The sequence below is a fragment of the Oenanthe melanoleuca genome, chromosome 1A, assembly GCF_029582105.1.
Source record: "Oenanthe melanoleuca isolate GR-GAL-2019-014 chromosome 1A, OMel1.0, whole genome shotgun sequence".
NCBI lineage: Eukaryota > Metazoa > Chordata > Aves > Passeriformes > Muscicapidae > Oenanthe > Oenanthe melanoleuca.
In genome coordinates, this window is record NC_079334.1 from 48,362,799 (window position 1) to 48,378,655 (window position 15,857).

A 15,857-nucleotide genomic window follows, 5' to 3' on the forward strand; every position below is an offset into this window, starting at 1 on the left:
ACTCTGTGGGAGAACACAGCTTTGGTGGTCTTAGACTTCAGTAAACAAGTAATCCTTCTCAGCCTGTTTTGGAGATGAAATAGAGTGTGATATGAGGAGCTGCATAAACTCTAAATAATGCATCTGGGGCTCCTTTGCCCCATAGGCTCATGGAACTGCAGTACACATGGAAAACATTCTACAGTATAAAAATACAGTGTGATTTAATTAAAGATTTTGGCATCATGCAAATATCTAAAGAACAGAGTTGAGGCTATATGTGTAACCTTTGCTTTACCATTTCCTGCAGTCAGAAGTTTAATTTTATAATTTCAGCCATATATATTGTTGCCATTTTTTTCCTACTGGCATTTCAAATAGCTTTACTAAAAAGACAAAGAAAAGTCCCAGACACTATAAACCTTTAGCACAGATCTGTGCATGGGTCACAATTCTGTTAGTCAGTAAAACTTGGAAAGGCAACCACTTGTAGAAATAAAAACAGAGCTGATAAGAACAGGAAGGCAAACAGACCAAATTCCTACCCTTCAGTTATTTACCAGCACAACTGAACGGAGTTGATGAAACTGAAGAGAGCAAAAAGCAAAGGAGGATCAATGTTAGCTGCATATTCTGCATATCTCCCATGGCTGGCTATAAACAATGTTACAGTATTTTTTTAAAAATAGATTGAACAGTGCTTATTACATTTAAGTGCAATATGCTACATAAAGAAACTGAAAGCCATTCATGTGTGCCAGTGTAGACCAGTGTGCTTGAAAGTATTCATGTTCACAAGGGGAGACCTCAAAACCACCTAGAAAATTCTGTGGACCATCTTCGTTCAATGTCTGGATGATTGGGCAGAGTGTATACTCAGCAAGTTTGCTGATGGCAGAAAACTAAGAGGAGTGGCTGCTACAGCAGAGGATCATCCTGCCAACTGGAAGGACCTCAGCAGTCTGGGGATAAGGGCTGACAAGACCTCATACAATTCATCATGGGGAAGTGCACAGTCCTGCACCTGGGAAGGAGCAGCCTCAGGCACCAGCACATGCTGGAGGCCAGTGGCTGGAAAACAGCTCTGCAGAAAAGGGTCTAGGACACCTAGTTGTCCATCAGCCAGCAGTCTGCCCTTGTGGCACTCCTGGAGCACTGTGCCCAGTTCTACACTCTCCAGTACAGGAGGGATGCGAAGTCCAGAGGTGGGGGCAGGCAATTAGGTGATTAAGAATCTGCAGCATTCCTTATATGAGGAAATGCTGAAAGAGCTGTGACTGTTTAGCCTGGAGAAGCTTCTCTGGGACCAGAGGGATGTCACCAAAGTGTATGAATAGCTGAAGGGAGGCTGTAGAGAGCACAAAGTCCCTTTTCATTGGAGCCTAGTGACAGGACAGGAGGCCCAAAACTGAAACATGGCACGTTCCTTCTGAGCATCAGGAAACACTTTTATTTTGTGGGTGACCAAGCACTGGCACAGGTTGCCCAGAGAAGTTGTGGAAGTCTTTATCCTTGGACGTATTTGAAAGCTTTCTGGACACAACCAACTGTAGATGACCCTGCTTAAGCAGGGGTGCTGGACCAGATGACCTCCAGAGCTCCCTGTGGTTCTGTAATGATGCTTTGTAGCCAAAATATCACATTAAACTTTGTTGTGGACTTTTACCAAGGCCCATCTGCTGTAAGTACTTGTTAATCACTGTAGCAGTCCAAAGCAGATAGAGAAGTGCCAAGCATATCAGTCATCAGGAAGATTGTCTACAGAATTCTACATGCTTCCATCATGTTGACCCTCTGGGGCATGTATAAGTGGGTGATAAGTGATATTAAAAAATATATACTGACATTTCTAAATAAATGTAGTAGAGAAATTCACAGAAATAATCAGAAAATTTTCCTTTTTTAATACAAAATGTGGTCTGCATATACTTTACATGCTTTATTTCTGAAGACAGTATTTTTTTGCTATATATGAAAGTGTCTCTTTGGTAATATAGAACTACTTTATTATCTAACAGTTTTCTGTAGTTCAGACCTTAATGGGGTTCTGTGCTGTATGATAACTCTAATGGAAATACAGTTCAAAGGCAGTCCCTTTCTTAGCACTGAGGGCTCTGATACTACAAAAACTGCCTATGTCCCACCCTTCACTAGGTCTCTGTGCTGCTCCAGTTGTTTCCCTGAATCTCTGTCTGAAGTGGTGATAGGGGTGAATTTGCATGGGTGATGAAAGCACCTGAGGACAGTGCTGTCCAGACAGTAAATATGCCATTGGGAGGATTTGTGAGTCTGAAAACCACAGAATATGCAGAGTTTGGTCAAAACACAGGCTGCAGTGGCTGATCATATTTCCAACATCCTTCTTCTATATTCTGTTTAAAGCTTTTTGTCCAGGGGTAAGGATTTGTAGTCAAGTGGGATAGCCCTTGCCACAGTATGTTAAGAAAAGAGAAGGCTACTTTGTGTGTACTATTATCCTCTGATGAAGATACAAGAACTTGTGAGTTTATTTGCCAAGAACCAGTGACAGAAAAAGGTTTTATCAAAGTAAGCCTAGATTCTGAGCAATATTTTTAAAATCATTAATGCAACTTTTGTTTCTGATATACTTATTTGTAAATAAAAAGTAATTCTATTAGTATGCTTTGTGCAGCTTTTCACTCTGCTTTGTTGTACAAATGAATAATAATTGGAGGTGATATTCCAAGGCAATTTGTATTTCTATCAGCCTTTTAATTTATAATTTTAGACACTGATTTACTGTAAATGCTAAAAATTATATGTGTTCTCTTTCACAGCTGCAAAGGTTTTTTGAGGTATTCTTCAGAAACAGTTCTCCCCAACAAGCCTTCAACAACATGAAGGAGGCTATAAACAAACTTCTGCTTATAACTGAGGTCTTCAGCAAATCATCTGCCTCAGGACAAAATTCTTTCAATCAGTAAGTGACTTGCAGTGGTCATTGTAATGCTAGTGCCAAGATAGTTCCTTAAAACAGAATAAAATTTGCAGAGGATACAAAAATCTTAAAATAAAAAATTCCTATCTATTACAAACTTCTTTATAAACTATGGACATGCTGCATTTAAGGAGTACAACTCTTCAATATCCACAGTATTTCTAGTTTGTGAAAAGGTTATGGTCAATACTTAGGACCAGCTGCTGTCCTAATGAAGTGTTTCATGCAGCACAAATGAACAGAAATCTCTCAAAATTGGGGTAGTCCTAACATATATAAAGCTGTAATTCCTTTCAGTGAGCATTTTGTCAAATGTCAAATATTTAATGCTAGAGCAGCCTAGATTGTTCAGAGCTGGCTCTGGCAGGCAATCTGAACAAGAGGTGCTCTAAAACACTTTATGAAGTGTATGTCATGAAATATACCTAGGCACCAACAGCCACATTTCTGTGTGTAATCACTACTATTAGTGTTATAATTCTTACACATAAATCCACCTCAATTATGTAATATTTTTACTAAATAAAATTTATACTTGTTCTATGTATGTTATGTCCTATCCCTGACATTTTTATGATAAGTACTAAATAAATTACTATTTATTAAATTTATGTGTTTAAACTATTTTGAGAACCAGGTGTTTTAGTAGCAGTAATGTAAAAATCATTATTTGACTTGCACAAGTTGGGAATAAAGCTTATATTGTGAGTGGAGAGGGTAGCAAGGAGGAGAGGAGTGTATGGCGATTAAGCAATTTTGACAGCGGCCCAAAATCTCTTTTTTTACCATTGAAATGGACTGTCTTGTTTGTGCAACACAAGACTTGTGTATAATTCCTGGCCCATGTCTCCAAATATCCCCATAGCTGCAGCAGAGCTCTTTGGCTTCAGTAAGCCTGGAGTGCTTCACCATCTCTTCCCCTCCAAATGTCTTCAATGCTTTTGCAGGCTTCACGGTTTTGCAGGCTCATTCACTCTCTTCAAAAGGCATTTCTTCCTTCACCATAATTCACCTCCCTCTCTGTTAATCATTAAAAACACTTTTATATAGCACTATTTTCATCACCTCACAATATGACTCCTTCCATGTGTAATGCTGCTGTCTCTTCTTAGAAATTTATGTAGTCTATATCACATGTTTTTTCTTGACCTATGTGTGCATGTTTTCCTGCATGTGTTCTCTGGACCCATGTGTGTATTGAATTTTAGTGTGTGCAGGGACATGGTTCAATGGTGGACTTAGCAGTGCTAGGTTTATGACTGGAAACAATGATCTTAAAGATGTTTTCCCAACCTAAATTATTCTAAATTCTGTATTTCACAACAGTACCTAATCTCACAGAAATTGATTCCTTTTATATTGTATTTCAGATGCAGCCAATGTTTTCAAATGCTAACCTTTGACATTGGATTTGGCATGTCCATACACCCAATAGTTCTTAAGGTGAGAAAATCGCACAAATTATTGCTTGACTCAAAAAATTTACACCAAGAAGAACACTGCAGAAAACCCTCTTTGACAGGTACTCTCAAATGTCTAAGAAATGTACCAATACTTTAATATTAATTATGGCTGATTGTGAAGAGTTTCTGAGAAGAAACTAGTTTCTAAGAGTCAGAATTCCTGTGATGAAATTCAACAGACTGTGAAAATGTGCAAACTTTTCAGTATACATTAAAAGACTAACTATTACTCCAAATGAATATTAGTGAAACAAAATCCATAGGAGGCATTGCATGAAAGTGGAGTTAGGTTTTAAATGTGACAGAACAAAGATGAATGGAAGAAGTTAAAAAAACACAATTGGCTTTTAATACAAATTGAAGTTCTCCATAAATTGGATTGTACTTCTTCATTTCATTACCTGCTTTGACCTCCATTGTTCTGCCTTCTTCCTGGATTATCCACAAGGCCCTTAAAACCTAAATTTAGGGAAAATGAGGGAAATGAGACCTGTGCTGGTTTTTGTACCACTCCTGCCTCAGAGCAACCTGTCCTGAAGCAATTATTGTACTGCTTTCCAGCTGTTCTCATTACCTCATGTATACACATAAATATGCATATGCCTAGGTATGTAAAATGTTTCTTTATATTTTTGATATACAAATATTTAAAAAAAAATTAATATATCCCAACTTAAAATCTGTTCAATTGTCTAGTAATAACATTGCAGTCAATCTCTGCTTTTTTAAGAAAAATAATCCTTTAAACACATTGAAAAAATGCATATATGAATGGAAATTTGCAGAATTTAAAAAGGTATGAAGACAATATTTTTAATTAGTCTGAGAAGACTTATTTAGTTATTGTAAGAAATGTAGTATGTTACAAAAATCCAATAATTGTATACCAGGCTGTAAAAAAATTATCCCAGAAGAACTTAAAAAAAACTAAATATAAAACATAATGTTTACCTTCCTATATAGAATTTGCAACCATTATCTTCCATAAATTTATAGTAAATCAGTAGTATTTAGTAGTTTCTTCTGAAAAAAACAAATGCCTCTAGAAAATAGATGTTGATAATTAATGCAGCATTGACTTTGAATATTAAAACTTGGGAATTATAGTATGCAAACAGCCTACTCATATTGATGATATATTTGTCTTTATGCTAAAATAATGATTTAGTAGTATTTTATAACCAATGAATTTGTTAATTGTTTAGATATTGTAAAACTTATACTTTCATCCATAGTAACAGATGTTCTATTATAAACCTTAGGAAATTAGTTTTTAAAGAGTTATGTTAACATATAATCAGACATTTTATATTTTTAATCAAATTTAAAATCAAACATGGAAAAATAGTTTTTCACATGTGTCTGCAATACTGCTTTCTGTCCACTGGAGGGCAGCAAACATTTTGTTATGGAGTTGTGGCAGAAAATGTGGCACAGCATTTGTTGGTTTATAATCCTGTCTGTTTCTGTTGTTATTACCTTTTTTTAAAAGTTCCAGTTTAGTATTTGCTGCTATGAGAAGACTGGACTTGTTATTCAAACTATAAATTTTTATAATTTTTTCCAACAGGTGCATGAAAACTTTGACTTTCAAATTGAGAATGAATTGACTATTCAGGACCAAATTTCCAAAGAACTTCTATTTGAAGATACATTTAAATTTCTCTTATCTAATGAATCCTCAACATCCAGCTTCATAGAAGCTTTGCAAAAAATATATGGATCATCTGTGAACAAGGTAGTTAATTCCAACTTTTTATTATCATTATTTGAAAATATTTAATTTTAAATATATACTAAATATATTTAATATATTTAAATATATTTAATATAAATATATAAATAAAATGCTTCTGAAATTGTTGGTATGAACTTAGAGAATGATGGATTGTTTTAATGAAAACCATCTTTCATTGTATTCTGAGGAATTAAACTGTAATTAAATTGAACAATTGAATTTTCTTTTGCAAAAATTCTCCTCTCAAATTATGTCATTTTCTAAAATACTGTGCTTGAAGGATATAGTTAAAGCTTTAAAAATTAATTTTCCCACTATTTTTTAAAATGGCCTTTTTTTATATACAGATTTGTGTGTTTTCACAATTCCATCCAGAAGTGGTTTACTCATGCATGGAGATCCATGAGCATCAGAATTAAAATTTGTTTCTTACAACTTTGTATCTTATTCTCAATGAAATATCCAGTCCCAGTATTTTTTTTCCTACATTTACAGAATCGGCATAAATTTTGCTTCACCAGTGAAAACCATTTCTGACAAGCTGAGATCTCTTTTAGCAATGTTTCTCTCAGTCTGGAAGCTTTTAAGGGTACATTTCTGAGGAGTCCCATGCTTGAAAGACTTATGGAGGCTAAATTATCCAGGCAACTTCCACCTCTTGGACAGATGTGGCTAAGACAGGGTCATGGGTTCAGGATAAAGTAGAAAGCTGCAGACATGCAGACATGTAGTGATACTGTTCCCCAGCCTGTGTTCCAGAGAGCAGTAGTCTCTATGGGTCTGTTTCTGCACAAAGCTAGGGCACAGTCTGCTTTATTCTAGACTGAAAAATGGGGTGAGCTATCAAGGAACTGAGGTGAGGGCTAGTTGAGAGCTGCTGTGACTGGTTTCCTATGATCAGTGGAGGGATTGGGGTCTAATGAAACAACATTGCTTTCCATGTGATTTCACCAGAACATGGTGCCCTTTCCTTCACAGGACAGAACATACAACAGAGAAGATGAGCAGTGTTTCTCTTTGGAAGAGATAAATTCAGTGATTACTTTCATAAAGGAGCTGAAGAGTCTTGGACAATTTGAGCTGGTAAAATATATAGAGTTTTGTTTTATTTGATATATATTTTATGTGAATCTCTTAACATTTCTCCCTCATTACCGTCCTTTTCTGTCTTTGGCAAATGTAATTTGGATGGGCAGAGAAGCAAGGAGGTAGAGATAACACTGATTTTACTTTGGTGGATCATTTGAATTTAATTTAAAATAGATATAGAAATATTAACAGAGTATTTGACCTGAGCTTCCACAGAAAAGGACAGCTAAAGCAGAAACAGAGACCAGAAAATAGAAGGAAACGAAAAGAAGGAAAGCTATGCAAATTACTAATAAGATGGTAAGAAAATAGAATGATAATGAAGCAAAGCAGGAGTGAGTGGAAGGACTAGAGAAAGTACAATACTGAAATCACGACCAGAGAGTAGATATAGATGAAAAAGTGGCAAAAAAACCAAGCCAAATCACAAAAACTGAAAAGACCAAACAAAAAAAAAAAAAAAAAAAAACAAAAACCACAGGTGGAATATGTTATGTTTTCTTCTTCATGCTTTGTGTTCATTTTTGGAGGAGAACACAGACGGAGGAGTAACAGTCAGTGTCTGTGAACAGGCACAGTTAATGAGAGAAATGGGGAGTATTCAGAAATAAAGGATGTGCAATTGAATCTGTTGTTCAGAAAGTGTGCATGATATCAGGATTTCTGTGAGACTTCGTGGATGAGTATTAGGGATGGAGTCTGATGACACTTTCTGAAGAAGCATTGAGTCTAATAGATCTGGAATTCATAGAATCATCTGTGTTGGAAGGGGCCTAGAAGGTTCATCATGTCCAACTCTTAAGTGAATGGCCAATACAGGGATTGAGCCTGATTGAACCTTGGCATTATTAGCTTCACACTCTGACCAACTGAGGAAACCTGAGGGCCAGTTCAGAGGCAGAGGAAATCAACCTCCACATCAATACTGGTAATCCTGTTTTTTTTTTTTTGCAATGCTGGGCATGACAGTCCTTTTCTAAACATGTGGGAAAGAAAATTAATGTATGAGCACTATGCTGTATATACTGTCTTCTGATCATTTTTCACATCTTTGTACTCTACAAATATCATACTGTGTTGTCTCAAATCAATGTCTCTCTTCTCAGCTTTTCCCTTCTTCTGCACCCAAGATCCAGACGTTGCTGCGCGACCTTTATCGAATGGTAGACCCAACAAGGCGGCTTAGCTCAGTCCTGACTCTGCATTGGTTGCTTTCCAATGTCCTTCAACAGTTCCAGTTCATGAATAAAGAGGCACATACAAATCTTTCAGAGTGGTAAGATAACTGTTATGTATGTTAAGGGTAGTTTCTCAATTATACAATTGCAATATCTCCAGTGAGCTTAATCCTTCCGTAGATGAAGATGACTTGCAACCCTTGAGATGAAGGTCGATCATCCCATATGAAACCCTGTCAAGCCATTCTGCCATTAGAACTGTAGATAGGCTTCTAAATAGAACAGGTTTTGCTTCTCTATCTAGTATGAAGGACTCTGGATTGAAAATTAATTGGAACTATTGTAAATATTTTTAAGAAAGGTTAATTAGGTACTTTTTTTTTTCCTGTAAACGACTGTAAACTCTAAATTAGGAGCATTTCCCAGGGTTAAGACTGTCTTAATTTATGCAGCAATTAAAAACAAAACTGTAAAGAAAATATAAAATTTCAGGTGAAGATTTTTCCAAAAGAATTAATAATTTTGATTGGCTCCAAATTTTCTGTCCAACAATAGACAGATCAGAGAGCATAATACTCCAAGAACCTTATTTTAACTCCTTATGAAAGGATGGAAAAAATGCTGTAATAACAAGGTTAGATCCACTGAACTTTTGTCGAGAAGTTTTAACTTTCATGAGGAGAGAAAGAGGAAAGAAAGGACAGAACAAGGAAAGAAGAGAGGCTGAAGGGAGGGAAGGAAGGATGGAAGGAAGGAAGGAAAGGAAGGAATCAAGGAAGGAAGGAAGGAAGGAAGAAAAGAAGGAAGGAGAAAACCTATAGTATACTGTATGTTTAGTATAAAATTTTTCCAAATGTGTTTTCTGTTCTCATTATCTCTTAGCTAATGATGTTTCATATGTATATATGCCATATTGACTACTGACATTTATGATTTACAAACAAAGACTTGGAAATAGAGACATATTAGACAATGTGTATGTTCCATTTGACTGAGTCTCAAGATGAATGATATTAGTTTGTACATTTTGCTGGGAAAATGCTGTAGTGAGTATATGAGGCATCTGATTTCTTAAGTTTTAATTTTGTTCCTCATTGAATTGGGCGTGGCTTTCAGCAAATTGATAAGTATCTGTATGTTTGTTTGCTTTACTGTAAAGTGGAGCTTATACTTTATCGCTTTAGATTACCATTTATTGGTGTTTTAAATATACACAGTTCCATAAAAGTGCTAAATTGTTGTTACTGCCAGCCACTCTGATCACTCTGTGAGAAGGAACTCAAAGATGCAGCTGTTTGCATTCATGTGTAAGCCCTTGCCCTTTTGCAGAAATATTTAGGTTTGCATATCAAAGCATACCAGCCTTTAGGAGCTTTCTGTTCTAATCTGAGCTGTGCCACTCACTCACTTTGAGCAAGCCCCTTGGCCTCTTTTTTTCCCTTCAAGCTCAACATTATTGTATGTGTATAAATATGTAGAAGTACCATGACCTTTCTCCAGGGCATAGGCCAATCTGCTTCTTTGCTCTGTATTTTTCTGCAGTGGCAAAGCTAAATTATTAAACAACATGTCCTTTGACATTGCTAAATCAGAATCTTCCACTCTTTTAGCTACATGCATGTGAGGGTGATGCATGTCAGATATGCATGTGATTATACTTAATTGCAAGGAAGAAAGAGCTTAGTTGTACTGACTCCTCAAATAACTTAGGTATGCATTCTCTTTGAGCTTTGATTAATCTTTTATCTTTTTTTTTTTTTTTTTCCCCAGAGTTGATGAGTTTGTATATCAGAACACTTTTCCTGAATTTCTTCAGTTAAGGCTAGGTCGTTCAGCCGATTTAAGAGTTCTTATTTCTTTGACTGTGAAAAACTGATATTTCCATTTATCAAATCTAGTGATTCCATAACTGACTGTCCAAGCAGACAAGAAATATATGGGAAAAATAGTGCCTGAGTTCTTGTACAATTACTTTGTTTACTGATGAAGACTCCAAAGGCTGAAAGCGGGATATAAAGATGTTTCCTAGTCAACATATTTTAACTCATTTCATCTGTATGACTAGAGTTGAAACTTAAAATGGTATTAGTGAACTCTCTGAATTCCTTCTACAGGAAAAGTAAGAAGAACTCTAGAACTCTCAAACTATAATGAAATAATTACATCTTAGATGAAAATGACCACCTCAGGTGCATTGGTATAAGACATTACACCTAACATGTACTCTGAAAAAAATTTGGCATTTTTTATGGACTTTTTTCAACTCTATGCAGTTTATACTCATTATATGACTATGACATACATAACTGCTGTCTTTTGGAATAGGGGCAATGAGGTGTCATTGAAAGTGTATTTGGTTATATCAGATCAGCTGAAAGAATCAGGTTAGTGAGTAAAGCTAACCCTTCTCTTTCTGCAAAAGACAAAACCCTAAGCAGGTCAAAGAGCTGCAAATGTTTTTTGAAATCAACTGATATATTTGTAAAAGTGGTTCTAGCTTCTCTTATGCAAGCCCTTTTTTAGTTCAAACTGGAAGCGTCAGCCCTCAGAGTGAATTTGGGCTGAAAATACTTTTTTTGGAATTTAACTTGGTCATGCCAATTACCTGAGAAGTCTGAGAAATTAACGTGTTTTGTACTCTGGGACAGAAAAAGGCATAAAGGAAGACAAGGCTAAGATCACTGACCTAGAATGGGAAGAGTGAGAGACAGAAGAAAAGAGGAAACGAGAGGGACAGTTGGGATGAAGTGCCAGGAAATTAATCCCACTCTTACATCTGAATTTTTTTATTTCTCTTCTGAAGATCAGCACAAGGTATTTCATTTAAGGACCCAAAGGCCCTCATGGAAATTCTGAGACTGAAGCCAAACAAACACTCTACAAAATAGAGAGCTTATTTTGAAGGGAGACCTACATGACATCATGTAAAGAAAAAGAAAATCATAATTTTACTGAATATTGAAGTATGGTCTCAATCTTGAGTTTATGACCCGTTAAAAGTTGCACCGTTCACAATTAACATATCCATCAGAGTCACCAAAAGTGACTAGTTGTGAAATATTCTATTTCTGCATGACCTTCATTGCTTATGTCTGATTGCATAGACAACCAGAGCTATATTAATATTGATACTGTCAGTCCTTTGATTTTCTTATTTGCTGAATCAGAGAGATTCCTAAAGAACAGGTTCACAGTCAATAGTTTGTGATGTACACGTTGGAATCTTTCCAAAGGTGCATTCACAAGCATCCACTCACCAAGGGAACTGACATACAGGCAGTAGTTTCATTAGAGCTAACTGCAAAGGGTAAAGGCAAAGAACACATCTGTACTTGACACCTCCAAGATACTTAAGTAAAGAGGGAGCCACTCAAATAGATAAGGTCCTTTCTTGAGTAACAGCATGTGAAGGAAGGGAGTCTGCAAAGTCCTCTGTATTAGGAGGAACTTCATAACTGCATTGCATCTCAGTCTGCTCATTGCAAGGAGCTTGGACAAAGCAAAGCTTCATGGGGCTTTTAAAAAGCTCAGACAGACATAAATCATTGAACCATAGAGTCATTTATATTGGAAAGGTTCCTCTCATCCTATCACTTAGAAGGTGGGAGAATGCCTCCACCTGACTACAACCTTGTTTCAGGGAGTTGTAGAGAGCAATAAAGTCTCCTCTGAGCCTCTTTTTCTCCAGAATAAGCACCCTCACCTCACTGAGCCCCTCCTCATAAGGCCTGTGCTCCAGCCCCTTCATTACCCTTCTCTGGACAGGCTCCAGCACCTCAATGTCTTTCATGTAGTGAGAAGCCAAAACTGAACATAAGATTCAAGGTATGGCCTCACCAGTGCTGAGTGCAGGGGGTTAATCACTGCCCCAGTCCTGCTGGCTATGTTATAATCTCAGTATCTTTCTCTAATATGATTCCTAAATATTTTGCTACCCAGCAGTAATCAGATATAGTTATTATATGTCTCTTAATGCTTAATTAAGTTAATTGCAGTCTCTACAGATTTGAGATTCACACAGGTCATGCTGTTCTTTTGTGAGCAGGGACCTTGTAGTTGTGGTGGCTGCCACCACAAAGACATAATCCTGAGGTGTTCTATGACTAAAACCAAAATCTGTCATTTTATAGAGTTAAGACATGTTGCTTTCACTGTAAAACAGGATTTGGGACCAGACAAGCAAAAAGGGACAGTGGAGAGAAAAAATGTATTTTGTTTGTGTGCCAGATGTACGAAGCAAAGCAATAGAGTCCCCAGGCAGGTGCAAAGGAGAGCTGCCTTTCTGCAAAAGCCAAGCCTTTTCAAGCAGCCAGGCCTTATCAGTAACCTAGGTTTAAATCATAAAACATAACCCAAACATCATGATGGGAACACATAATGGTTATATGACTTGTTTCTCTACCTCTAATTCAGCTGAGTCACTTTCCCATGGTCCTATTCTCCTGAGCCATGATTTTACATGGATAACAAGGCCCTTTTTTTGTAAGACTTTACCTATATGCAACAGTATTTGATAGATGTTAGCTGTTACATCTTTGACAAGCAAAAAGAGGCAATTAAAAATTACTTATAATTTGGGAAGTAAGCCCTCCAAGAGTTTGTTAAGTGCCTCCTTTGAAGTAGGTAATGAATTTACATGAAATTAGGGTGGTGTCTAGATACTGCAAGCCCAGAACTACATTTTCCTGCACACACAAAGACACAGATCTGCCAGCTGCTTCTTTCCTTATCTCACTGAGTTAATGCAGAAATCTTTTTTATCCCTTTTTCCATGATTGAACTCAATACTGCTCTTAGAAGCTGCTGTTGAAACATCACTGATGGATGATTGCACAGAATGATATTGCCACCTCCCTTCCTTGGCACAGACAGTGGCTTTGTGTCCTTCAAAGTCCAAATTGCATTATCTAGGAAGAAGCTGCATTATGAGAACTTCTAAAGGAAACACTAGGAGGGAAACTGGTGAAAACTTCAAGAAACGCTAATGGACCTCCAAAAAGGTCTTATCAGCCAGAGAGCTGGAATGAAGAGAAGCCTAGTTCTTTTTTTCTACCATGCTACCGCAGCATGCTACCAAAGTTCTATTTGAAAGAAAAAATCTGCAGAGTTCACTGATATACTGATTATTTGTTGCAATTGACTTGTCTTTTTTTCACAAGATTTTACACACACACACATACACACACACACAAACAGGCACACACTGGATTTGTTTTGAATTTGCAAACAAAGCAAAACATGTAGGATTCCATTTTAGGAATTCATGCTAATATCAGTACAGATAATCCCCTGGAGACATGCCTTCATTTTTATTTAATTCTTTTTGAACAAAGTCTAGCTTTAATCTCAAGTATATGCAAATAAACTATCATAGAAGCAGTTAAGAGATATGGTTTAGTTTATTTTCTTCTTGGCTATATCCACTTTTCTTTGCCCAGCAGTGCAACTATGTTTTGGAATTGATTTCCTTTTTTTCTACTGATGTGATGTGCTGCATGTATTATGGAATGCATGTCTTTTTCTGTTATGTTCACTCAGGTAATATCTCTAATGCTGGGACTATGAATCCAGAAAGTTCATTTTTCTGTGGAGAGTACTAAAATACCATGTACCCTGGGGTACCATATAGAAATTTTTGCAAAATATTTCATTGCTTCTGTTCCTCTCATTCATGTAGAAATATGTCTGCTATTGAATTGACAGGCAACTTTCTCAAGAAAATATGAGTCCTAAGCAGAATGTTCCTTCTGACTACAGGAAGAATCATGAAGGTAAGTGTTCAGAGTAAGATATCTTATATATGGTATGTTTTTCCTATTTGTATTATTTTTGATAATATGTGGATTTAGATCACATTGTCTTGCAGTCCAGCTGGAAAGCCTTAGCTTACTACATATAAAAGGCCAATTTCTTCCTTATCTTATGTAAGTTGCTATGTGGAGCCCATGAGCAGCGTTTGGAAGCCTAAAGTAAAGATCTTGCACTGTAAAGAATAAAAGTACAATGTCTCTTAAAAGTAAAAGATGGTTGCTTCTCCAATAGGACTGTAATCAGGGTGTGAACAGAAAATTATTAGCTGTTTCTGTTTATCTTTCAGCATTGCATTATCCCAATAAGACTGGAGAAAGACAATGCAGTTATGGTAAGTAAAGGTCTTTCTAGACCACAGGGGAAAAAATTTCTTGAGAAAGTTTCTTGGGTTTCTTTACATAATCTCTAAGTGAGTAGAGTATCTGTAGGCTCTTACTGAGAAAAAAAAAAAAAAAAGGATTTTTAAGTATCAAGAGTGTTTATTAAACACTCAAGAAATGGGCTATTATGTTAAATAAGCCTCCAAACCAAAATTAAGCATTGCTGTGTGTGCATACTAATGCGAGTATTCCAGCACTCATGGATCCCTTGTCACACTTCAATAGACTTTTGCCTCTCTCTTTCCAATAAACTCAGCATACATTTGTTCTTGTGGAAAAACCTTGTCTGGAGTTTAATCAGCTTTGTTTAAAGCTTTTTCTTCAGCTCGATAATGGAGTATTAAGGAGCTGCTTAAGAGATGAGAATTTTTCTAAAATATCTGCTTGTAGGAATATTTAAAGTATTTTTAAAGATCTGTAAAGATGTAAAATATTTTTTCTTTGGTGGTAGCAAACCTTTCTGCTGCCTCATTCCCAAATTATCTGAGAGGCACATTTGTAAATGTGAAGCCATTGCTGGATGATGGAAAGGTTTTGGTACACATTGAGCCTCATGTCCTTTGTGTTGTTGATCTCATGGTGCCTCCAGGAACTATTGTTGTGCCAGATAGAGGCCAGAAATACTCCTGGGCTGGCTGACTGCCATCACGATTCTAATTGCATGATCTTTTATTTCAAAAATACCTCAATTAATTTTACTTTGTAATTTCTCCTAATTTTTAAGCTAGTAGTGAGAAAAAAATTCTAAGTAAAGCATACAGAATATGGAGAAATGTTTATACTCATCTGTAGGGTTTTTCTAAAATACCTTCTGTGTGTTAATGTGTGAGACTATTCCCCTGCAAAGCTAGGCCAAATTCTGTTCTTCCATTGGAATATCTTCCATTAAGTTTTAGTCCATGCAAGAGTATTCTCAAACTGCCCTGTTTAGTTTCTCAGGGCAGATATTTCAAGGTAGAAATAAAAATATTTGCATCATTTTTGACCCTTCTAATTCACAATATTTTCCAGATATTATAATAAAGGAGTTTCCTATCTGTAATATTTTCTGAAGTACCCGATTTAAAACATGTACTAATGAATATATGTGTAAAGCAATTTTGAATGTATTATACTGTAAATCTGAATCCAATAGGCTGGATTAAAATATTTGTCATAAGTAGGTTGCCAACAAATAATTATTCTCATGAGTAATTTGGCAAACACTATGAAATAAAGGACACATTTGAGCAAATAGGATTTGATTGTGGAGATTTCATG

The 15,857-nt window shown here is 36.3% G+C and overlaps 1 protein-coding gene across 3 annotated transcripts in view; it reads left to right on the forward strand.

Annotated features, from left to right (window-relative positions):
- CPED1 (cadherin like and PC-esterase domain containing 1) overlaps positions 1-15,857 on the forward strand; it is a 141,787-nt gene that overhangs the window by 55,118 nt on the left and 70,812 nt on the right. For all 3 annotated transcript variants that reach the window (XM_056511232.1, XM_056511213.1, XM_056511223.1), the window contains exons 8-14: positions 2,778-2,920; positions 4,309-4,381; positions 5,972-6,139; positions 7,118-7,222; positions 8,335-8,504; positions 14,110-14,177; positions 14,504-14,548. In XM_056511232.1, the coding sequence (XP_056367207.1) occupies positions 2,778-2,920; positions 4,309-4,381; positions 5,972-6,139; positions 7,118-7,222; positions 8,335-8,504; positions 14,110-14,177; positions 14,504-14,548 (772 nt within the window). The remainder of the gene's footprint in view (positions 1-2,777; positions 2,921-4,308; positions 4,382-5,971; positions 6,140-7,117; positions 7,223-8,334; positions 8,505-14,109; positions 14,178-14,503; positions 14,549-15,857) is intronic.